This window comes from Sturnus vulgaris, chromosome 27 (assembly GCF_052056855.1).
Source record: "Sturnus vulgaris isolate bStuVul1 chromosome 27, bStuVul1.hap1, whole genome shotgun sequence".
NCBI classification, from domain to species: Eukaryota; Metazoa; Chordata; class Aves; order Passeriformes; family Sturnidae; genus Sturnus; species Sturnus vulgaris.
In genome coordinates this window covers 5,486,679-5,510,127 of record NC_142269.1, presented here as the reverse complement: position 1 = coordinate 5,510,127, position 23,449 = coordinate 5,486,679, and the positions used below count along the sequence as shown (strand labels likewise).

Below are 23,449 nucleotides of genomic sequence, written 5' to 3'. Positions count from 1 at the left end.
CAGGGCTGAGGTGCTCCTCTGCCCCCATGTTCCACACAGTCCTGTGCTAGCAAAAGGAGTTAGACACACGTGAGAGAAAAAGAGTCTGTATTTGCTCCATAGCCGGGCTCTGCCCAAACCCAGGCTGTGGAAAAGGCCTCAAAAACTCCAGCAACGCTGCAGGCAAAGCTGCAAAGTCTTTTATGATACAAAAGGCACCAAATATGGGCAGGGCCATGTAGTGCCAAGTCCCTTCAGGCACTGGGGTTCAACGCTGCTCTGCCCCTCTGCCCACTGACACCTCCCTGTCTGCTTCTCCCCCATCACTGCCCCTGCTAGCCAGCCAAAGCCCCACACCAGGGACACATTTGTCCTGTCCCTCTGCAGTGTCCCACCAAGCTTCCAGCTGAGGGCACTGGCGCAGCCCAGGTTTCCTGGGAACAGGCTCAGGGCAGCTAGGAAGAGCTGAGCACAAAACATGGTGCCCTTGGGGCACAGTCTGCCCCTTCATCCATCTGCCCTTTGTCCATGTGCCAGTCCCTCTTGGGGCACGTCCTGCCCATGCAGGGGAAGGGGTGGATCCAAGATGGCTGAGGGCCACCAGGGCTCTATGCCCCTCTTCCATTACAGCCAGGACACAGCCATCAGGCCAGGAGCCCGCATAGGGGAGGGAGCAGGGGCTGTGTCCACCCTCTCTGGGGGAGGCTCCGGAGGCAGAACCCAAAGTCACGCAGGCCCAGCCAAGCTGCGCCGCAGGGCGCTGGGATAATATTTGAGGAACAGCTTCCTGGAGATCTCCATCGTATCCCCAGCTGGCACAGCTGGGTACCGCTTCTTGTTGTAGATGAAGCCTCTCTCCACTTGGAAAACAGCCTGGTTGAATTGGTCCTGGTGGAAGGGGCGGCCTGAGTTGAGGCTCTCTACCAGCACAGAGACGAAGAGGCTCCAGCGCACAGTGTAGTAGTCCAGCACCAGCCCCCCCAGCTGCTTGTTGGCATAGTCCAGAATGTTTCCACTGGGCCCCCAGAGCGTCACCTGGTTCCGGGCATTCAGCTCATACTGCTCAGCCTCCCGGTCACTGGTGGCCATGGCACGGGCGTTCTCCAGCCAGCGGCCGAGGAGGAAGAGGCTGTGGCTGGACAGGAGGCTGTCCAGCTCTGGCAGCAGGTCGTACACCAGCACACCACCGGCCGTCAGCAGCTCCGGCAGCGCGTGGCTCTGGAAGGCCTGGCGGATGCTCAGGTAGTAGTCACTGACCAGCTGCTGGGCTGCCTGCCGTGTCACGTCCACCAGGTCGTAGAGGAAGGTGGGGCTGGAGCCCAGCTCGGCGCCAGCGCTCAGTAGCAGGCGCCAGGCTTCGTACACATCACTGGTGTTGTACCAGAGCTCCGTGTCCATGTGCAGCGAGGGCCGGCGCACCAAGGGGCTGCGGTTGTGGTTGACACAGACGCCGGTGCAGTTATACACACTGCGGAGGAGCAGGCGCCAGGCGCTGGCTGCGGCGGCGTTTGGGGCACCATAGCGGCGCTCGGCGTAGCGGGTCACCCAGCTGGGCAGGTCGAGGGGCTCCTGACGCCAGCCCAGCTCATTCATCAGCTCGTATACCATGTCGTTCTGCTCAATGCCCTCGGGCACCAGCCCCGTGCCCACCATGGTGGAGTTGGGGAAGCGTCGAGCTGCAAAGGGGCCGTGGTTGATGGCCTCCACAGTGCCAAAGAGACCGTGGTTACCTCCGAAGTTGTGCAACATGCACCAGATGAAGGGCTGCCCATAGAAGGATTCTGTCCACTGGTAGACGGGCTTGGACTCAGCAAAGAGATCGAGAACAATCATCCTGCCAAGGGGCACTCCATGCAGCAGAGCCCGCACCTGTGCTGGCTGCCAGAAGTCAGGCTGATGCTGGAAGAGCCAGCCCTGCATCAGCCACAGCGCCTTGGGGTCAGCTGGGGACAGAAGAGCACTGAGTGAGATTCTCTTCAGACAGGGCCCACAGGTGTCTCATGAGGCTCTAGGGCCACCAACCACCCCTCATGGGGGTTCTGGGGATCTGGCACCAATGGGTTCTGCACTTGCATGGGGCCCAGCACCATCTCTCCCAGCCCCTGTTATCCCACCTGGACCACACACTGACCAACCTCCTGTCATCGACCTGAAAACGGCATTGCTGACTCTGGAGAGATAGGCAGGGTCAGAGGAGAGGGGGGTCATCTCGTTGAAGGTGTCTGCGCTATAGACATGGTCTGTGCCAAACTCCTTGATCAGCTCCTTCAGGAAGAGGGTCCCGATCACCTGGAACATGCGGTCCTCTGGGTCCAGCAGGTAGATGCATGAGTAGGTGCAGTCGAAGTGGCTCCAGTGCCCCAAGCGAGTGGCATTCACGCGTGGGAAGACCCTGTACCGGAGGGCAGAGATGGGGATCAGGAGAAGAACAGGGCAGGACAACTGTGCCTGTGCGGGGACAGGGCAGCCTCCCAGGGAAGCCGCAGCGGGAGGTGCTGCCAGAGCTGAGACCCCGGGAAGCGGCCAGGGCTGAGCCCCCAGGGCAGGGACTGCTCCTACCGAAGGATCCCCTGCGGCACGTGGCCCGCGAAGGCCGGCAGCACCGTGGTCATCCCCAGCGAGCGCATCCGCTCCACGATCCGATACTGGGAGAGAGAAGGAGGGAGGGAGCAGAAGAAGAGAAGCCCCCACATTCCCGCGAGGGAACCCCGGACACTGCTGCAGCTCGGGTCGGGGTGGAGGGCTCCCCGAGGCTGTGTGAGGGCAGCCTCGGCCAGGAGGACCAGGGGGTGAAAGGGGTTTGCCCCGGGCGGGCGGGGCTGCCCCCGGTACCTGCAGGTAGAGCTGCTTGAAGTGCCAGGCGGGAGGCAGCGGCCCGGCCCAGCGGCGGAGGTTCCCCATCCTATTCCAGGCCAGGAACGCGGGGCCCGTGAAGTACTTGTCGATCTCCGACTGGTTCAGCCCCAGGTTACGGTAAACCTGCGCCGGGCGCCGGGGGTCAGCCGCTCCCACGGCTCCCGGTTCCAGAGGTCCCGCCACCGCCACCCTGTTGGTTCCGGTCCCCGCCGCCCCTCGGCCCCGGTGCTCACCCGCTGCCAGACCGCCTCCTGCCCCGCGAAAGCCGGTGCCAGGTTGATGCCGCTCAGCGCCATCCAGTCGATCTCCCGCTCCCAGCGCCCCCAGTCCCACCAGGCGAAGGAGTAGCTCTGGGCGCAGACGTTCTGGTAGTACCGGTACCTGCGGGAGCGGCGGAGGCTGCGCTCGAGCCCCCCGCGCCCCCCGCGCCCCCGTTATGTAACAGCGCCTTGTCCCGCGCTAACGAGGCGTGAGCGGCGCGCGGCCCCGCGTCCCCGTTACCTGCCGGGAGCGGCGGCGCGGATCTCGGCCCGCAGCCGCGGCAGCGGATCTGGCAGGCGGAGCTGAGCCCCGGACCACGACAGGTGGCAGCCGCAGAAGTCTCGCAGGTAGCGATAGAGGCCGGCGGCCGCCGCCACGCCGCTGGAGCCCGTTACGGCGACGGCCACGGCGGCGCTGGGAGGCGACCACAGCCGGTAGGCGTCAGGCCCGCCAGCCGCCAGCGCCGGGTCCACCGACAGCGACACGGCGGCGGCCCGGGGACCGAGCAGGCGCCGCGCCAGCGCCCGCACCGCCTCCTCCTGCCGCGCGTCCCCCGCTCGCGCCGCCGTCGCCGCCAGCAGCAGCAGGAACGGCAGCGCCAGCCCCGGTCCCGGACCCGGTTCCGGTCCTCGCCGCACCGCCATCGCTGCTGCCTGCCCCTGCGCCGGCCCCGCCTCTCCCGGTACCTTCCCGCCCACCGGTCCCGCCTCTGAGGACCCCGCTACGCTGGGCGGTGCCGGCGGCGGGGGGCGGCCCTGACCTGTCACCGGCCGAAAGAAGCGGGGTGGTTCCGCGGGCGAGTCTGGACCCCCTGGAGCAGGGATGTCCCGGGCCGGCTGGGGACAGGCGCTCCCTCAGCCCCGGGGCCACTGCGGCCCCTTCCCCGCCCGCTCCGGCTGCCCGAGCAGGAACCGAGTTTGCAACTCCTGCCCGGGGCAGCGGGACCGCCGGGGCTCCGGGCTATTTCCAGTCTCGCGTTTCCCACCCGCGACAGTTCCGCACCACCCGGGGAACCGGGCCGCGGCGGCCCCGCCCATCCATCAGTTCGGGGGCTCCTGGGACTGACCGGGACCCGCTCCGGCCGGCCGGTGGCGCTGCGAGACCGGGCAGCGCCGGTTCCTCGGGGCTGGGCAGCGTCCCGGCAGCCGCAGCAGCCCCCGGCGCGGCCCCGGGCCTGGCCGACGAGGCGAACCCCGCCGGGGAACGGGAACGGGACTGCGACCGGGGCGGGCTAGGGCTGCCCGGGTCTCTCTCAGCTGCAGGGGAGTTCGTAAACACTTCCAGGACAGAACCCGACTGCGGAGCGGCCCGGAGAAGGGACGGGATGGGGGAACGCGGGACTCCCCGAGCACCCCTGGTGCAGCCTACGGGGGGCCGGGATCTCCTGCCAGCAGCAGGGCTGCGCCTGTGACCCCAGAGCCATGGAAACTGGCAGAAATGTTATGAGTACACGGGAGAATGGTGAAAGAGGAGAGAGAACATTCTCCCAGCCCGCTAGTACCTACAGCTGCAGGAAAAGCATCCCCCGGACCGGCGGGAAGCCGGTTCCTCGTCCTAGAGGTGCGGGAGGCTGGGGCCGCAGCTCAGCACGGCTTCTCGCCCTCCCGGAAACATCAGGAAATGGGAAACACACAGACATCAGCAACACAATCGCCAAACCCCTGCAGAACCCTCCCTTCCGCTGCTCCCGCACATGTGGAAATAGCCGGTCCGGCAGGAAGGACCTGAGTAAACACGGCCCTCCGGGGGCAGGGGGTCCCTGCACTGGGGAAAGCAGGAGAAGGGCACAGCCCCGGGAACGCAGAGCGTGCTGCCTCAGTCCCCATCGAACGGTGCCCACAGCACCCGGGTTAAACAAGCTGGAACTTTTTCCCCTGCACAACTCCTCATTCCACCCAGTCACAGGGTCTATGAGGATGGGCAGGAGCCCCCGGGATAAACAGCCCTGTCCTGGCCTTTGCTCAGGATATCGCTGGGGCTCGATAAGCACAGAGCCGGCGCAGCCCAGGCAGGGTCACGCCACCCGCGCTGTACAAACCAGCCCTGCCTACCCCAGGTTCTGGCCGTGGAAACGACAGGATCCTGGACAGAAATGCCTAAGGTCCCAGCAGCTCTGGGGGCTGTGTTCTGTGTAGGTCAGGGATGAGGGGCTGCCCTGAGCCCCCTCAGCCAGCACTGGGGAAGCAGAAAACAGGCCACAGTGTTTGTTGTGGAGTTCATTTAATTTATACAGCGACTGTCAGCAACATTTCACCCAGGCAGCAGAATACATAGGACTCATGTAAAAGCTCCACCTGCAGTCACGCTTTGATTTCACCCTTCAGTCTGTGAACACCTCTGTGAATACCCATCACATCCTCCTGTAACACAGTGATCTGCCCAGGTGCAGCACAAAGGTCCCTGTGCCCCACACACGTGCACATTGCACTGTGAAAGGTAACTTTCTCACCTAATTTTAAGCGGCCTGGCACCTCGAGGCACTTCCTCCTTGCTTCCAGGTTAATGAGTCTCGTTATTGTTCTAATCTGTTCATACACAAATACTCAGCTCCACTGTGAGAATCGAACATGACAGTCACACACAGCACTAACACACACCCCACTGCTGCTACAGCTACATCAAATTGAGGAGTGCAAGGAAATTTTGACAGCTTGGACAGTAAAGAAAGCATCAGCTAATGCAGGGACACACCAGAGAGACCCCCCTGCCATGGAGCTATTTTGGCAAGAGTGGGCCATGCTCTCTCTTAACGGGCTTCTCAGACCCTGAGTGCACAGGACAGTGTGAGTCACGGGTACATCCACCTGTGCAAAAGCTGCCTCCACCGATGCCAAGCCCACACAGGCACTAATCTGATGTGTCTCGAGGGCTTTGGTTTCAAACCAGAAAGCCCAGTTTCACTGCCAATGGCAGTACCTGCAGTGACCAGTAACAGTCTGCACCAAGGCCCATCCCTCCCCAGGCCACAGTCAGGCAGCAGAGTCCCAATGCATGAGGACTCCTCACCATTGCCTCCAGCAATAAGAGGAGGAACAGCCTTCTCGAGCTGAGGTCGTTGGGCCTTTTCTCCATGTGCTGATTTGTCCCCTCAGCACAGCTGCCATTTCTTTTCTGCCCTGATCAGCTGCCAAGGAATGCACAATACAGGGAGCACACGACTGCACACCAAACAGACAACTCATGCACTTGGTACCTTTAGGAGTAAACTTAATGAATAAAACGTTTCTGTGATCCAGTGTCGTTACCCCAGAACGTCAAAGCTTTTGGCTTTGGGATGCCATGGTAACGCTCAAGGGTGCTGCAATAAGTTATTGTCACTATACACACAACTCAGACAGACGGGGAGGGTGTTGGGGAGGGTCACACACACACAAAGTTTAACACTGCTGGACTGACTGGGGGGATATCAGTCGTCAAACCTCCCCTCACGGATGATGTCAAAGGAGAAAGGAAGAAACTTGAACCCAGTGCCAGTGTAGAACTTGTTCTGGAATTCAATCCTGCAAGAGATAGAAGAGTGATTATTCATTAAAAAGGCATCTCTCAATAAGAACAATTAGCAAGAACTCCATTAAAAGTAGGATTACTGACTGTAAAAAGCTTTAAAAAGAGGTATTACAACATAAAGTGTCTTCTGGCACAACCTCCCCATCTAATGTGATGCTTCTGTGTGGAGCAAAGAGTTGTCCAGAAACTTCGATCCCACCCTCAGAGAGAAAAAATGGCAACAGGAGCAGAAAGCCAACTCTGACCACAGTGTCCCAGGAAGCACAGGGAGCAGAGACAGCATTTTCTACACCAGCTGCTAAAGTTCCCTTTTTCATTAGCACAAGCCTCAGCCATGTGACACTGAGCTCAGACTCCCCACCAGCCACTTCTGTTTATTCCCTGCAGCACATTTGCACTGGGATGTGCCCGACAGCTCCAGCCGAGCGTTAGCTCAGCCCCATTTGCTGCTGCCCCTAATGAACTCAAGAAAAAAAAGCATTATTCTAGAGAACTGCCCAACAGTCATCAACAGCCAAATAAGAACAGGGAAAACTAATCCCCTGATTCCCAGCAAAAACAAGGCTAGGCTTCACAGACACTTTCCACTGCACAATCCGCTGGAAAACAAAGTCTCTGCAGGCAGTGACAGCAAACTGGGGAGCCCTTAACACAGTTCAGGAGAAGGGGTTTTTTCGACAAAAAAAAGAAAAACTTGAATTATTTTTTCCCAAATGGAGAATCATGGCAAACTCCAGAGCTGCTGGATTCAGCCAGCAAAAAGTGATTTCCCCACAGAGCCCAGGAGGGAAATGCTCAGGAAAACCAGCTTTAGCCTGTATCTTCTGCTGCCTTGCAGGCCAAGGGATCCCCAGGATGAGCAGGATTTTCCATGTGGGAGGAAGGGCTCCTTGCCAATGTGCTCTAGTTTTTCAGGAACCCTGATAATCTCCATAAGTATCCTGTGACTAAGTAACTGTTCTGTAAGCAAAGGGAAATGAGAGGCAGAGGGCTGGGTATGTGAGTCACCCAAGCTCACTGTGACTGACATGTTAACCCTGATGATTCACAATTCCAGCAGGCCTCAGGATCCAAACCCTCCTTTTGGACATTCTGTTACAACTGGAGGCCTGACATTGGAAGAGAGGCTGCTCTAAGGTTAGAGAACTAGCCAGAAAAGTGTATTTAACCAAATAATCAGTGTAAACGGTCAGTGGGGTGTTCTGCAGGTGTCTCCAGGAACACCCAGGACCCAGCAGAAAGCACTGTTGTTGCCAGGCTCACTGCCTGTTACGTGTCCCAGTTTACTGCTAAACCCTCCATGTGTCTCACATCAGTGACCAAGTTCTGCAGAGAATTTATAGAGAGTGGCATTATCAGCAAATAGCCCAGGAGTCCTCTGGCAGCAGCAGCACTACAGGAGACCCACTCTGCAGCTTTTTGCATTAATAGTGTCAGCATTTGTCAGACTCTTGTTCTCTGGGTTTTCCAACCCCACAGAGTCAGGGTACTGACACTGGAAAACCAGGCAGCTCCAGTCCCTGAGTAGGAAGCAAAAGTGCAACAGGAACCCCGATTGTCACTCAGTACAACTGCAAATTCCCACTCTATGTTTGTGTCCCTAAAAGTGCCAGAGCCTGGGTCAGATGTAAACCAGGCACAGCTCAAGGGTGGCACACACGACTGACAGAACCCACTGGGGTGTCTGCACAGAGACTGTTGCAGTTACTCCTTCCCAAAAAGAGCAGAGGTACCGTATCTGTCTCTGGGATATTCCATCCTGCCTGACAGGAGGCTGGGGCTGCCCCTTGGAGCAGTGGCTCCTGCAGCCACACTGCAGGCGAGTCCTGGCTCATGACATTCACAAAGGAAAATCAAATCCTGGCAGGTGGGTGAGCACCTGGACTTCACCACTCCCACTCACTGGATTGAGAGCGGGATGCAGCTCCAACACACCCACTCCTCCAGAAGCAGCACCCTAAATAGTTACAAACTTTTTCTTTTGGGCACAGACTGTTCTGGCTCACGTTAGAAGAGGTGACTAGCTTAAAAAGGGGGAAGCTGCCTTAATTTGAATGTTCATGTCAAACTACATCACTGAAAAGCAATAAATGGAAAGATTAAATATTTCAGAAGAGCGATATATTTCAGAAGAGTTACAGCAAAAGAAGCTGACAGCACAACAGCTCAGACACATACTGAGCTGCAGTAGAGCCCAAATTCACACCCTGCAATCCTGGCAGCAATCCAGAGGGCTGCCTCCACACCAGAATGGCCTGAAAAGCCCAACCTGCTCAAAGAATGCACACTGAAAAAGCACAAAATAAACCTCCCTCACTCGGGACTGCCAGGCACAGCATATGGAACAACCTGTGAATTCCCTGACCAGTAAAACACATGCTCAATTTCTCCTCCTTTCCAGGAAGGCTGAACCACCCACACCTCAAATTCCTGATAGGTGACGGCTCTCCCATAGCCAAAAAATCCCATCTGCTCCTCCCAGGACAGCTGTATTTGACCTCCACTCTCCCTTCCTCTTCCTAAAAAGGGAACACCTGCCATTGGAACTCCTTGTTTTCAGTTCAGGAGCAAAAAGGAATGTGAACAGTGTGCTCTTTGGACCTACTGCAGGTGCCTCCCTGTGAAAACCAACACCCAGCAACTTCAAAATCATTTCAGCAGATCACTTGCCGTCTGAAGCAGAACCTTAAACTTGCTTTTCGGGCTCTGAACCTGAACAGATTTTCTCTCAGATTCTGTGCATGAAAGGTTCGCAGGTTTGAAACACATGTTTAAGGAAAACAGGACTTTGTTAAGCACTCCAGTTCTACAGCTGCCCTGCACTGGTCTGCATGGGCAGAGTGCTCTGTGCTCTCACTGCTGCTGCCTCTGAGTTTGCCTGTTTGCCTTTTCACTAGCACATACACAGATGTTTTCTTAATGGCCCTTTAGGGAAAGCCTTGCAATGCAAACCATTACCTCCAGCTCACAGCTGTTCCAGGTGTCTGAGCCGCATCTGGAGGTGCAGTTTGTGATTAACACAAGACAGGTACCTCTCTAAAAATGTGTTTTCTGCTCCTTAGAGCCTGTCTAGAGCAGCTGCTCAGAGCTGTTCCCCTGCTGCTGCTTAGAAATGGCCATGCTGCTCCACAGCCCAGAGAGGCCACAGCCCTGGAAATCCTTTAATCCTCAAGGAATTGCAGAGCAAGCCCACCACATCTGGAGTTACAGCACTGCTGCACTCTCCTCCTCTTGGACTGCTCTCAGTGCCCAGCAGGGTCCATGGGGCTCCTGCTGTCACTGCTATGGTGGCCCAGCACAGTGACAGCAGGGAGAGGATGAGGGACCTCTGGCCAGTCAGCAAGGAGCTCTCCAGTGACTGCTATGCAGGGTTCAGGCTGGATGCCAGGAAAAACAGAGGCACCATCCAGCAGCCATTTCCAGGAGTGCCCCCCCAGCTCCCTCAGCACAAGATGGCTTCGCCCCAGGATCAGCTTGGCTCACTTGGCTACAGAGACACAGGACCAGGTGGACCAGGACTCTCCAGCCTGCACCTCCAGGAGCCAGGACACTCCAATCTGCACCCCCCAGCCTGCACCTCGCTAGCTACCAAGGGAGAGGGCAAAAGGCCAAAGCTTTCCTTCCCCACAAGCAAGGGAAAAGTGCAAAAAGCTGATTTTTTTTTTTGCCTTTTTTTTTTTTTTTCCAGAGGCATTTGCTTCCTTTTGCACTTACAGAACTACTTTCAGAGAGTGTTCCCAACTTTTTCTTCCCATTTAAGCAAGACAGAGTATTTCTTGTGATCTTCAGAGACTTCCCTTTGCTACCCCCCTCCCCCCCAGGAAATCAGCAGCCTGAGGAGGTGACAGCAGCCTGAACCCCAGAGGCACAAACTCTCTGACATTTCCTACATGAGAAAATCCTACGCCCAGTTGCTCCTCTGATCCCACCAGTGCACTAACGAGGGAATCTGAAGTGGAACAATGAGGGCTCTTAAACATGGATTAGAGAAAGCTCTCGAATATTTTCCATACTTGGGAGCAGAGTAATTCCTTCTGCTTTGCTGGCTGCATACACAGGAGCTTAATGATCACAGGAAAGGGGCGCAAACTCAACTTCCCAAAGCAAGACCAGCAAAATCTCGCTGCCACCCCAAAGTACCCCAAGGGCAGAAGGCAAAGCTGCTCCTGTCCAAGGCAAGGTTTTATAGCAATGAACAAGAGCAGTCAGCAGCTATTGGACACAAAGGACAACAAACACAAGAACCAGAGAAAAGACCTAGAGATGGAACGAGAAAGTCCTGCTGAAAGCCACAAAGCTCCAGCCAGCACAGCCTCCCCAGTCCCTGATCTCAAAGCTTTGGCCCTAAAGCTTTAGTCTTTTAGTGCTTATTTCTAAGCAGAGCTCCACAACTTTAAACAATTGAGGACTGAAATCCCCAAAAAACAGGATTGAAATATCTGACCCTTTTTAAGACTTTCTGCTTTCTAGAAGATGGCAATTCTGCACAGTCCAGGTGACATCAATTTTCTTGTTATGAAGAGATCTCCAAGTTTCTGGATGTCCCAGTAACTCACCAGTGCAAGCGCAGAGCATGGAGGAAGGCTGAGAGCCCCTCCATGACCAGCAGAATGGCCACTGTCAGCGTGGCAAAAGCAGCAAAGATGAAGAAGAGGCCCAAGCCTCCCCCCAGGCTCCTGACGCTGAGGCCGATGTGGATCACCATGGTCCAGAGCACCTCCGAGAGCTCTGCCGAAAGAAAGAGGAGAAAACTCAGTCAAAAGGAACAGGGGATTGTTTACTGGCAAAGAAAAAACTAAAGTCAAGCAAACCCCTGCTACAATGAGGTAGAAACTGAAGAGGGACAAGAGCTCTCGCAGCCAAGTGTGTCAGGACATTGCCTCCAGCTGTCACACAGGGCAGAGTCCCTGCTCAGCAGCTCTTTATTCTGTGATTTTAACTCCATTCCTCCCATTCAGCAGAGCTGTGGGAGCAGATCCTGGTGTGTGGAGCTCACTGCTCCCAGGTAATGCACACACAGCACTGTCCTGTGCCAGCTGAGCCCCGAGAGGCCTCTTGTGCTGCTGCTGTTAAAATTATGTTTAGACGGACATGATTGGCACCAACATCAGTCTTTTATTAAAAACTTTTCATGCCTTCTCCAGTGGACTTCTTCCAGGCAACTCTGACTCCTTTCCTCATAGGCAGCTCCACACAACACTAACTCCTTTCCTCATTAGCTACTTCACACAGCACTGACTCCGTTTCTTACAGGCAGCTCCACACAGCACTGACTCCTTCTCTGCAAGTTTCCTTTGTCCTTCTGCATGATTGACTAAACCCAAACCTGTCCCTTACCTGGCTGCCTAACCCTGTCTGTCCCTCACACAGCATCCTCTTACCTTATCTGTCCCTTACACAACTGCATGTCCCTTCCCTCCTCACAGCATAGCCAGCAGACTCAGGATCTCAAACTATAACTAGCTAGCCCACTCTTTTATAACACCCAACCTCACTGGGCAGGCAAGGCTGTTTTCACTCCTCAGTAATCAGTAAAGCTGTAATTCATTGGGAAAGATTGCCTCCTGCACTAACCTTACAAACTATTCTGCTACACTTATAAACTATTCTACTACAGCCTCGAGCCTGCCTGGGCTGAGCAGGCACAGCTCAGCTCCCTGAGGGACACTCACGTGCGTGGGCCAAGCTGAGTGCCCAGAGGCGCAGGTAGGACGCGGTGTTGGAGATGCAGCCCAGGCAGTACTCGATGGTGTGGATGGCCTGGTACACCACGGTGTCCCCAAAGTCAAACTGCAAAGGGAACAGAGGATGAGGGCAGCTGGGAGCACAGTGCAGGCCAGCTGGGCAGGGACACGGGCAGGGGGAGTGCTGCTATCACCAGGGACACTGTGTGTGACACTGCACACTGACACTGTCTTCTCCTGGTTCACCACGACAGCGCCACAAACAGAAAATGAATCTTGACAGGTTTTGCAGAACGACAAATGCTGTGATGTGAACATTGTTTTCTTATTCTGGCATGTGAAAGTCAGATATTCCAAATTCATCCATGGGCTTAGCCAGGAAAAGACTGTTCAGCAGAAGGTGGTGCTGGTGTGCACTCCCTGGTAAACCAGAGGTGCTGCTGTGGGAAGGAGGCAGTGCCCCAAGCCATACTGTGTGTGCCTTTACCACGGAAGCAACAGGAGCATTTTGCAAGACATGAACCTGCCCTTTTTGAATGCAAAAATAATGCATTATGCTACCCTGAAAAAGTCGCATCTGTGCGCTATTCACTGGCAAAGTCTCTGTGTCTCAGTAATTTTCTGCAGCAATAAAAGAAGAACTTATAAGGAAGTCTGCCATGTCGGGCAGTTTCTTATCTTGCAGCTTGGGAAAGCATTCCCTGCACTTTGGATTTAATCCACACTTCAGAAAGTGTTCAGATTTAAGTGAACATGATGTTTTAAATACATCCAGTGACTAATGCTCTAGGCATGCACACAAAGCTATTTATATTCTTAATTCTCCCCTAGCATATCCAAGGCAATAAATATTTCAAACAATTCAGTTAAATTAGCTGTCAAAATCCTAATCCTTTCTCTACAGAATGTGAGCTGTGTCACTAAAGGCTGCCCTAGCCAACAGTTCCAGCTCTGGACACACGAGCCACCAGCAGGAGAGAATGTGGGAAATGTTTAAACAATGACCTTTCAAAGCTGAGTGAAACTGCTAGAGAGAGCAACCACTGAGCCAGGACTGGGAGTATCAGGATTGCAGTGGCACAGTCCTTGTGGGTTGACACATTTTCCCCAGGTTCAGTGAGACATCAGGTATACCAAAACAGAAACCCCGTGCCCCTCCCCTGCCCCTCCATTCCACACAGGCCTGTGCACAGCAGAGCTCTGAGCAAACCATTCTCAGCACATTTTTCACCAGCAGTGCCCTGGTCAAGCTGTTCTATTTTCATGCCATTTGTATTGTTTGTAGTAAAATTGCTTATCTGATAGTGCTGAAACCTACACTCAATGCTGCATCGGTATTAAACCCCCATGTTTTTAATACTTGTTACAAGTGCATATAGATGAGCAGTTTCTCAGAACAAAGCTTCTCTCTTACACAAAGCCTCTGGCCAGTTCAGTTCCTAAACTGCATGAAACTGGACTGGTTGTGCTGCATTTGCTCTCTGGGTTAACCAGCATAATCCTTAACATGGCAGATAGTTTGTGGGAAGAAATCTCTTTAAACAGTTTGCTGCAGCACAAAATTAAGAAGGCCACAACTTAAACAGCAAGACTTCTTTGGAAGCTCGGAAGTGAAAACTTTTCAGTTTCAGACCTCCAGCTGAACAGTTTCCCAGGTAACTGGGAACAATCTGCAGACAGGGGATCAGACAGACAAGCTGTACAAATGAAGTATAGAAGTCTGTTGATGTATGTGTGCATGAATTAAAAATGGTCTGTAACATGAAAACAGCAAAATCTTTTGGAAAACAAGATGCTGTGACATAACAAGTTCCATTCAGCACGTTTTACACTGATGGGAAATGGCCCAGGTACACATGAAGGCAAAGCTGCTGTGCTCTTACCACCTCGTCCTCTGTAGGCTTGAAAACATAAATTTACATTTAGTGCAGTGTTTTGATCACATTAATCATGAACACATTCAGCAATTCCCTCCTACACACGCCACGGAAAGCAGTAACACATCCCATGCACTACAGAGGCAGGATCTGCTGCAGTTGTTCAGAGACATCAGAAAACTCCCCAGCTACCTGAGATTGACTGTTTTTCTCCTCTCCCAGAGGAAAGGGAAGTAATTAATATTACCCCCAGCAGTCAAAACGAATACATAAACAAAATTTCAGTGCTGCAGAAACACAGCCCCTGAATTTCCACTGGCATGGGAGAAGCAGATAACATGTGGCACCTGGGAGTGCTGTGCACTCCTGAGATGGTGGCTTTTGGGGGACAAACAGAGCCACAGCTCCCAGGATATGCAAATTATGTTGCTTTTTCTGGAGTCCTGGGAGTAATCAAGAGACAGTCAGTGAGAAAACTGCTAGGAACATACTTCACTGGGAATGTTGCTGTTTAAACAGCCTGGAAATGAGTAACTACAGTCCCAGTGAGCTCATCCTGCTGCCGAGTGCAGTGCCCTGAGAGCGAGGATGCTCAGGTGCTTACCTCTTCCCCCTCCTCAGAATGGGTAGATAACTGGTCATGTTGAATGATCTCAGCATCCTCCTCCGTTGGGCCATTGCCCACCCGGATCCCACCAAAGTTGTGCGTGCCCTGACACATGCAGAAAAGAAAGAGCAAAGTGTTGTTTGGGTTTTAGTGCAAAAGTGCAGGTTTCTCATGACTCCATGTGCAGCAGCAGCTCACAGAGGAAAACAAAATATTAAATATTAAGGCCCAGATTAAGGCAGGTACAATTCTATTTCCCAGCTTGGATGCGAAAGGTGCTGATTCCTGCTGGGGCTGGGGAAAAAAAAAAGTCTGTCTGAGTGAATCCTTGGTACATTTCTACAGTGTAACAGTAACCATGAGGACAATAAAGGCACACCTCTGAGAGGACATTTGCTGGCTCTGACATGCAACAGCCCCACGTCCTGCCCAGCACGGCTGGACAAGCATGGACACACCACTGCTGGCTACTGGAGCAGGTTATGGAGCTAACACAAACACACACACACTTGCTCCCACCAGCCTCAGGCACACCAACACCACATGGAAAACCAGATCTTCCCCTGCTCAGAAACCCTACATTGTGCAAGCAGGTCCTTTTAGAGACATTTGTTCTGACATTCAACATCTGACCCTCAGCTGCAGCTCCAGGACTCCAAAGGGAAAAGAACAACAACAGGCTGAGCTGAAATGCTGAAATCGGGAGTGGTTCCCACCCAAACCCTGAGTCTGACCCCTAGAGAGGCAAACTACAACACCATAAATAGAAATAAACCCTGTGCCCAGCTTCAGCACTGTCCTGGATCACCTGTGACACAGGATGTGACCTGACTTGCCACACCAGGACTGCAGAAGTCCAGGGATGCCCATGCAGATGAAAGAGGCTGAAGGTCCGATGACCTGGTACTTGCACAGACCAGCAGAACAGCTGCTCTGAGTTCTTCTACCTCCTTTGTCCTTAGAAGCCTACTTTTATTTTAGGCTGAATTATAAATATGCCCAAAATGCTAGATACGAATTAGAGATTTTGTCAAGTTTCTAAAAACAAAATTAGGTAGGTGTTTATGCTCTGAAAACAGAAATAAAATTTACAAACTCTCCACATTAATAACTAAGACAATGCTTTTATTAGGATTTTCAGTATCTCTGAAACACCAAAAGTCAGTGATGACTCCTATCAATATTCTATTTATGTATTTCTAGCCTGTGTGAACTTGCACTTGAGCAGCCCTTCCCTCGCACTTGACTCATATCAATTCCCTGTAAACCAGCCAACCTAAACACAGCTCCAACAGCTCCAATTGTTTACTTGATCCTTCTAAGCACACTTCACACAAGACCTCCCCTTGCAGCTTCCTGATGGAGATGCATTTCATACACTGGACGGATCCTGCACAAAAGATCCATTTTAATTCCTGACATTTCTGTGAGGAGACTAAAATGTCATGAGAGAACCAGCTGACATGTCCCTCCCAGCACCTCTGGCACCTGGAGAACGTGATGTGCTCCACACAATCAGTGAGATTCACACATCCTAGTCAGCCAGACAGATTCAGAACTAAAATGTAGCTGAAATAGGTAGGACTGGGGAAGAGACTAAGTTCTGGGGCTGCCACAATCCTTAGCAGAAAGCTCTGTCAGCAAAGGGCCATCTGTAGGCTTAGAAACATGTAAGTCAAAACAGCCACCACCAAGAAGCTTGCTTGTGCACAACCATTTTATAATAATTTCAGATCAAAGTGTGTACAGGACAGATGTGTCACAAATCCAATGATTACTGACATGGAGTTGCTGGAGGCCATCACGTCACTTGTGTGTTTGGGAACACGTAATGCAAACAGAAATACTGCACTGAGAAGAATCCTAATCTATCTTAAATACAGAAGCAGAAGAAAAAAAAGGGAATTTAAGACGAGGGGGGAAGATGTGGTAGCAGGAAATCTTGTGCTGCTCTGCTGATTGGATTCAGCAGCACTCCTGCAAGGAAGTGTCTCTGTGCACACACAACTACCATCCTCCAGCCTGGGTGTTCATCCAGAATGTATCAATTTGGCTAAACTTTGCTCTTTCCAAGAGAAAGTGTTTTCCACCCTAAAGGTGCACTTGCCATTCCCTTATGAAATTGAGATACATTCCATGCTCCCTCGATAACCAGACACAAAGCCAACTCCCGTCTGTAATGCATCAGGCGAGTTTGAAGTGCACTCACTGTTGCAGCCGCTGCTGCCTCGAGCGCCTGCGAGTTCGTGCTGCCCTGGGCCTCCTCGGGCTGCCCTTCCTGGGGGTGGACGGAAGAAGAGAGAGGGAGGAGGAAGAAAACAAAAAGAGAAAGGGAGAGGAATGGAGGGGACATGGGAGGATGAAAGGTGGTCAGAGAAGGGAGAGGGAGTGTCTGTAACTGAACTGATCTTTGACTGGCTGCACATCCTCACAGCGCTGCCAGACGTGCAGGGAGCACTCGCACGTCTCCGCAGTGCACGTGTGCCCTGTTCCTGCATCTCACACACAGTGCAGATGGAATCCTACAGAGCACCCCAGCAGACAACCTCTCACATGAGTCTCTAAGCTTCTTTTTCCGTTTTTTTTTTTTTTTTTGTTGTTTTTTTTTTTTACCGTCCAAGCTGCTTTAACAAAGATAGCTGAGAAGTCTGCCAGCCATTTCCATCTCTGTTTCCCACTGCCAGCCCAGCCCAGCAATAGAAGTGCATCCAGCACCAGTGAGACTGTTCCTAAACCACCTACCAAAGCCCAAGCCAGAGACGCTGTTCTGATCATTACCAACATAAGTGGTTTTTAAAAGCAGGTTTGATGCTGGATCCAGATCTGGGAAGCAGGCAGGCAACACTCTGTCTCCAGTAACACCCACTTGCTGGTATGGTATGCCCAGGAATACGAAAAAATACTTTACAGGTTTCAGTGCAGTGTGAATTCATGAATCCAAGCTCAGGATGGAGAACATAGCTTTTCAAACAAAACTAGTTTTCATATGTAAAATGTAAAAGGGAGTCACCCACCAAGTGTTTTCTCCTTAAATACTGCTGGCGAAGGACCAGGGGTTTGGCTACCAGCATCCATGGCACACACAGCAAGGCTACCACCACGAGGAAACACTGGAGCCCTTTCTGCAAAAGAAACAAGTCTCAGGTAATTCAGCTGCAGCCCCTGCTCAAACATACACAGAAACCAGCAAGAACAGCTGAATTCCCAGTATGTGGATACTCCATTACCCCTCTCTCTTCTGGGAACAGCAATTAAATACTTAATACCTGCAGCTCTGACTGAGCACAGCATTTAATGCTGAGACTGGGTTAGATTGGGGAAAAATCCAAAAGATCCTGCAGGGAACGAGAATTTGGCAGATGTCTGATACTGCTGGGAGGAAACAGCATTGGTGTCTGAGCTAAGCTGAGAGGTATCACATTGCAGACATGGGACAATATTCCTAATTGCTTTCTGTCCTTAATCAGGATCCACGTGTTCTGAAGTCACAGTTGACTTATGGTCAAATAAAAATTCCTGGTATAGGAATTATTCCTTCCTTCTTCAACATTACATAGTATCAGCCTTCAGAAATGCATGAAAGATGTTTCATGCTTGATTTCACAATTATGACAAGATCAGTGAGACACTCCAGTATCATGAAGCATCTCTTATTCTGTTTTAGCAAGAGCACGCACCTGCCCACTATAAAGCATCTTATTACTGGTGTCCTCATAGGAGAACAGAAACATGTTGATAAAGTGTATTAAGAGGCTCGGTGCTTCCTTGGATGTGTGAGCATCATAGGCTGTCCACTTGTAGAAGATGAGAATAACAAGGTATCCAAAGAGGGAGGACATGAAAATCATTTCTGGGATAAATCCAAGGTATATGTTCAGTGGCTTCTTAAAATAGCTACAGGGAAGAAAAAAAAAAGTTTCTATTAGATTTGGTTAGAATTAGGGCAAAAACTTTTAATAAGAGAGAGAAGGGAGTCTTTGGAACACAGTTTGACAACAGCTGGGCCTGTAGCACAGGAACTGCCTGACAGGCACAGTTCCACACATAGCCAGAGACAACTGCACTGCACCTTCCATCAGGAGGTGAGGGCTGGCAGGCATCTTAAACCACACAACACCCAAAGACACTCCATTCCCCTCACCATGAGAAAACCAGAGCAAAGCACTTACATGTGGTTGAGGAGACTCAACGCGACACCAAAGAGCATCTGGAAAATGCCAAGAATCACAGACATCTTCATCTTAAAGGAATTGAGGAAAGCCAGCTTATTGCTGGCAATATTCCAGATCTGTGAAAAACAACACCTAGTCAGATACCAGGGAAAGGAAAACAGGAGAAGGAAAACACTCCCTTTAAGCTAAACAGTATGAACCAGTCAGGAAGTGTGAGGCTGAAAAAGCAGGTTTTTAAAGAGGTATTTGTCCTACGGATATCTTTTGGGGAAATGAGCAGACAAACTTTCAGCTAGCAACAGTCTGACCCTGAGCATGAATCAAACCTGTTTTCATGGTACCTCAAAGGTGCAGGAGAAAAGAGGCTGTATCCTTAACAGAAAGAATATGATTATCCATTTAAAGGAACAATTACACACAGCTCTGATTTCCTACATTTTCTCTATATGTGGAACCCACACAGGGTTTGTCATATATTACAAGCAGAGTTAAGAGCAAAGGTGTTGATGCAGGCAGGTACAAAGTGACAGAATTACTGGGAAATGTACATTTCCAAGGGTGACTGATAAAAGAGATTAACAGCTTTCCCCAACGTTAAAAAAGTAATTTCAGAAAGTGATTTTCGAGGCTAATCAGTTTTGATTAAAGCACTGCAGGTTAGAAGGGGTGAGAACACAGCCTTTAATGGACCTCAGAACAAGGGTCTCCATCCCAAATCTGGCTAGGAATGATGTTATTAAGGAGTATTCCCACCACTGATGGACTTGCTAAGGGAATGGCTGGGCTGGGGAATCTTTCATAGAACAGTGAGTAGCCAGGTACTTTTCTTTCTGCTGATACTGAGGATTTTTCCCAAAGGACTGCAGAGGAAGGATGAGCTCTTACTGGGTCAATGCCAAAGGGGTAGGGCCCACCAAACACCCCTGGGACAGCAGGATCCAGCTGCAGCAAGGGGGTGGTCTCCAGCAAAGCATCTCTGTTTGGGAATAAGATTATACAAACATTAACAATAGCAACCCTCCTTCTGTAAAAACCAGCAACACTCTTCCCTTGTGAGAGCAAGGAATAGCTTAAACTGAGAGAACTTCAAGGTTGCAGAAACTGGACGGTTCTAAAGATTTTCCCAAATGAATAAACCCTTGTTTCTTGACCTTTTACTCAGTGTCACAAGGAAGACAGGTGCAGGGGACAGGACTCTTGAAATGTCTATGGGGAAATAGGTAAGAAACTGCATTTTGTAAGTTTTATGGGAAAAAAAAGTGCCATTTTGAATCTTTGCACATATAATCCCATTTACACCCCTCCTCCAAATCTACCTGAGACAGAGGTCAGAAATTTTTATTTTCCTGAGCTGAAGGACAATGGGGAAGGACAAGTCACCTGCTTCTCACTGTCTCTACAAAGTTACCAAGGGTTTACTCACGACCAGTTGGCTTTATTGAACATTGGCCGGACGCTCCAGGAGGAACCGAACATGTTGAGGGACTTGGAGAAGCAGTCGTTGTAGATGAGGCCCGTGTAGGTGGAGAACAGCCCCATCAGCAGGATGATGTATCGACCACTGAACACCATGTTGAACATCTGGTGTAAAATGCCAAAAGGAACAAAGAAAGTCCATGAGAACAGAGCAGGTCCTTCTTAAAGCCAAATTAAGGAAATCAGTCTGTTGTAGTGATGCCTTAAGTTTCAAGTTTTTCTGTTCTGCTTTGGTGTGCAGCTTTTAGTTTTATATTAAGGGTTACTAGGCTATTTTCACCGGATGGTGAAGACAAAACATTCCAGCTGGGGACTCAAGGATAATCTCTTCAAACTTCAGGCCCAAAACATAAACAATGTGAAAAGAGGAGGGCAGGCAAGCAAGCAAGCAAGGAGGATGAAACTTCATGATTTGAGGCTATTAATTAGAAGTTGACTACTGTGTGCAAATGGACCAAAACCTATAAAAATGTGAGCTCTTGTGACCACGCTCTCTTTTGCTTCCATCTTAGAGCCACCTGGGTAGGGCCATGACTGTGGCACTGGTACTGCCAGGGTGTGGCCTTTGAAGGCCCCTCAATCCATTTCATTCCTCTTAACTCTGTCTAGCCTCTGTTTCAGATCCTCTAGGCGTCAGTTGGACAAACATCGGCCACATGAACCGAGAGCACAAAATCTCTATTTCCCCTCAGCAGAGATTAAGGGAGCAGCACAGAGAACAAGGATAAAGGGGCAGTGTGGATCTCCACAGGGGACCTGGGAGTAGCTGGAGAGGACAAACTGCACTGCACAGCCTCATGCAACTCCCAGCTGGCAGCAGGAGTTTGGAACCAGGAGCACAGACCCTGTCAGCCTCCTCCAGCTTGGCCAGTGTATCTTAACTCTGGTTCAGTTCCTGTCAGCTCTGAGCCAGCAAAACCAACCTTGAGAAGCAAATAGGAAAAATGCTGGAGATGGGACATATATGTACAGGAACTGGGAGTTTTGCACTGGCTAAACCCCACCGTGATCCAGCTACATTTGTGGTGATGTTTTTAGGCCAACTTACCTACTACACTTGATAATTTCCTTCAGACAACTGAAATTAATAATTTCCTATAAATGTACAAAAGGAAAACCACGGGAACTCAATAGTATTATGAAATTACACTACTCAATGGGTGGTGTGTTCTTCAGGCTTCCCAGCCTGTCCAAGTACTTCAAAAATTCCAAAATAGGAGTAATGGGTATTGTCAAATCAAGAGGAAAAGGATGGGAGTAAACTAAGCTGCACTTCTTTGTTTGAAATGCAAAGCTCAGCATAATCTGCCACTTTACCTCATTGTCACTCTTCTGGGACAGAATCCTGCTTTCCCTCACCACCATCCAGACAGCAATCAGAGTCATCAGGATTCCATGGCCAAAATCCCCAAACATCACAGCAAACAGGAATGGGAAGGTGATGATGGTATAGGGTGCTGTAAGGGAAAAGACAACATCACTCTGTGTTCGTCAGCCCAGATTCACCATGGTACACTTCAGGCAATTTAGGAAATATAATTCCCCAGCTTCCCCTCTGTTACTGAAAGCTGGTGAGTCTACTAGAATTCTCTATTAGAGATTTCCACACAGGACAGGCAATACAGATAAATACCATGACTAAAAAATTTGAGACATAAGTCTTGGATTTTTCCAAGTCTTAATTTACCTGGATTTATTTCCCGATATGTCCCAATGCCATAAGCATCAACAATGTTTTGAAAGCCAGAAGTAAACTTGTTAGTTTTGTTGTATGTGGGTGGGGTCTGATTGGTTTGCATCCTGTTTAAAATAGATGGGACAGTGGATCCGCTGTGCTCCTGTTTGAGAAAAACAAAGGGAAGATCAGCAAACCCACCCTTGGAGCACTGGAGGAAGAAGTCCAACACAGCTGTCCCACTGGCATTTGGAAAACTGCAACGCTGAGTGTTTGCAGTGTACTTGCACAATGAGACACTGGAGCAGCTGAGGAAGGCTGCCAGGATTCCACTGCTCTCTGCTTTGTGTAGCAGGAGTAAAGGTGAACATTGTCTGCACAGGACAGAAAACAAGTGGAAGGACTTCAAGAAACCCAACTCTCTTGACTATCTGAGCAGAGAGTGAGTTTGCCAACATCGTGGAGAGCTCCTTATCCAGACACCAGGACTACAGAGCCAGCCAGGGTAACTAAGCATACCAAAGGACTCACACAGGGTAAAATCCTCACCATTCCAGCATTCGCCTGAACTTTAAGCTTCACAAAATGTGTCTGTTACTTCTTTTATCTCTAAGTCATCATTCCTGCCTGCTAAATGAGCTGTCCTCTGTGAGGGCTGATTCCAACAACCCAAGGGGATGGTGTTCAGGGGCTCACAATATAGAAAAGGCAATGAATCCATGCGGTGCTGCCACAGCTGACTGGCACAGCATCTACTCACAGTGCCTCTCCTGAGAGCAAACTGGATGGAATCGAGGTCAGCAACAGGACACCATACTTCAGCAATCAAGCACTTCTGTGTCACATCGATGTTGCACAGGTTCAGGGTGTGGTAAATCGCCTTCATCTTCCTCACTTTGATGAACCACACACGGATGTTTTTAGCAGCTGCCTGCAAAACCCTCTGGCGATGATCCTCAGTTTGGTTCAGCACCTTTCAGAGAAGCAGGAAAAACATGAGGCCAAATCATGGACCAAAGCTCAAGTTGCACCAACAAGACAAGCCTTTCCCACAGAGGATGAATGACCAGCCTGCTCCCCCACCCCAGGCACAGGCTGCCCCATGCCTGCAGTCTATAATGTACCCCCATACCAATTAGTTCTGCTTAAAGGCTTAAAGGCTTTTTTCAGACAATTTCGGATTACTTTCCTCCTCCAGCTCCAATGTCAGTGGTTGTTTCAAACAAAGAACTGTGCCAAGATCATAGGGAACAGTTTTACCTCCACCCGGGTTAAAAGAGCAGAGAAGAGTTCTGCAAGTAAAGGGTTTGCTGCCTTGAGAAAACACACATTACTCTGAAAGACTTGTTTACTGA

At 51.1% G+C, this 23,449-nt stretch overlaps 2 protein-coding genes across 7 annotated transcripts in view; both read right to left on the bottom strand.

The window, feature by feature from the left end:
* Nucleotides 1-70: 70 nt before the first annotated feature.
* On the bottom strand, nt 71-5,145 carry NAGLU (N-acetyl-alpha-glucosaminidase). Its single transcript, XM_014885383.2, has 6 exons — nt 3,337-5,145; nt 3,069-3,216; nt 2,812-2,958; nt 2,539-2,624; nt 2,115-2,371; nt 71-1,922 (listed from the first exon to the last, which is right to left on the bottom strand). The coding sequence occupies exons 1-6, from the start codon at nt 3,738-3,740 to the stop codon at nt 706-708; spliced, it is 2,259 nt and encodes a 752-aa protein (XP_014740869.2). The 5' UTR covers nt 3,741-5,145; the 3' UTR covers nt 71-705.
* Nucleotides 5,146-5,299: 154 nt separating this feature from the next.
* Nucleotides 5,300-23,449, bottom strand: part of ATP6V0A1 (ATPase H+ transporting V0 subunit a1) — a 28,289-nt gene continuing 10,139 nt past the window's right edge. For 3 of the 6 annotated variants that reach the window (XM_088179724.1, XM_088179726.1, XM_088179723.1), the window contains exons 10-22: nt 22,855-23,067; nt 22,107-22,257; nt 21,737-21,876; nt 20,367-20,524; nt 19,829-19,919; nt 18,941-19,059; nt 18,449-18,665; nt 17,786-17,893; nt 14,769-14,876; nt 14,171-14,188; nt 12,276-12,393; nt 11,160-11,331; nt 5,300-6,596 (exon numbers count right to left, since the gene is read on the bottom strand). In XM_088179724.1, coding sequence (XP_088035850.1) covers nt 6,503-6,596; nt 11,160-11,331; nt 12,276-12,393; nt 14,171-14,188; nt 14,769-14,876; nt 17,786-17,893; nt 18,449-18,665; nt 18,941-19,059; nt 19,829-19,919; nt 20,367-20,524; nt 21,737-21,876; nt 22,107-22,257; nt 22,855-23,067 — 1,707 coding nt within the window. In that variant the 3' untranslated portion in view covers nt 5,300-6,502. The remainder of the gene's footprint in view (nt 6,597-11,159; nt 11,332-12,275; nt 12,394-14,170; nt 14,189-14,768; nt 14,877-17,785; nt 17,894-18,448; nt 18,666-18,940; nt 19,060-19,828; nt 19,920-20,366; nt 20,525-21,736; nt 21,877-22,106; nt 22,258-22,854; nt 23,068-23,449) is intronic. The other 3 variants (XM_088179728.1, XM_088179727.1, XM_088179725.1) reach the window with 1 other exon arrangement.

Excerpts from the sequence above, each read along its gene's own strand:
- NAGLU (XM_014885383.2), bottom strand. The coding sequence starts at position 3,740 with ATGGCGGTGCGGCGAGGACCGGAACCGGGTCCGGGACCGGGGCTGGCG. Across the intron at positions 2,959-3,068 it reads AGGAGGCGGTCTGGCAGCGG|GTTTACCGTAACCTGGGGCT; the intron begins GTGAGCACCGGG and ends CGCCCGGCGCAG. Across the intron at positions 2,625-2,811 it reads TCAAGCAGCTCTACCTGCAG|TATCGGATCGTGGAGCGGAT; the intron begins GTACCGGGGGCA and ends TCTCTCTCCCAG.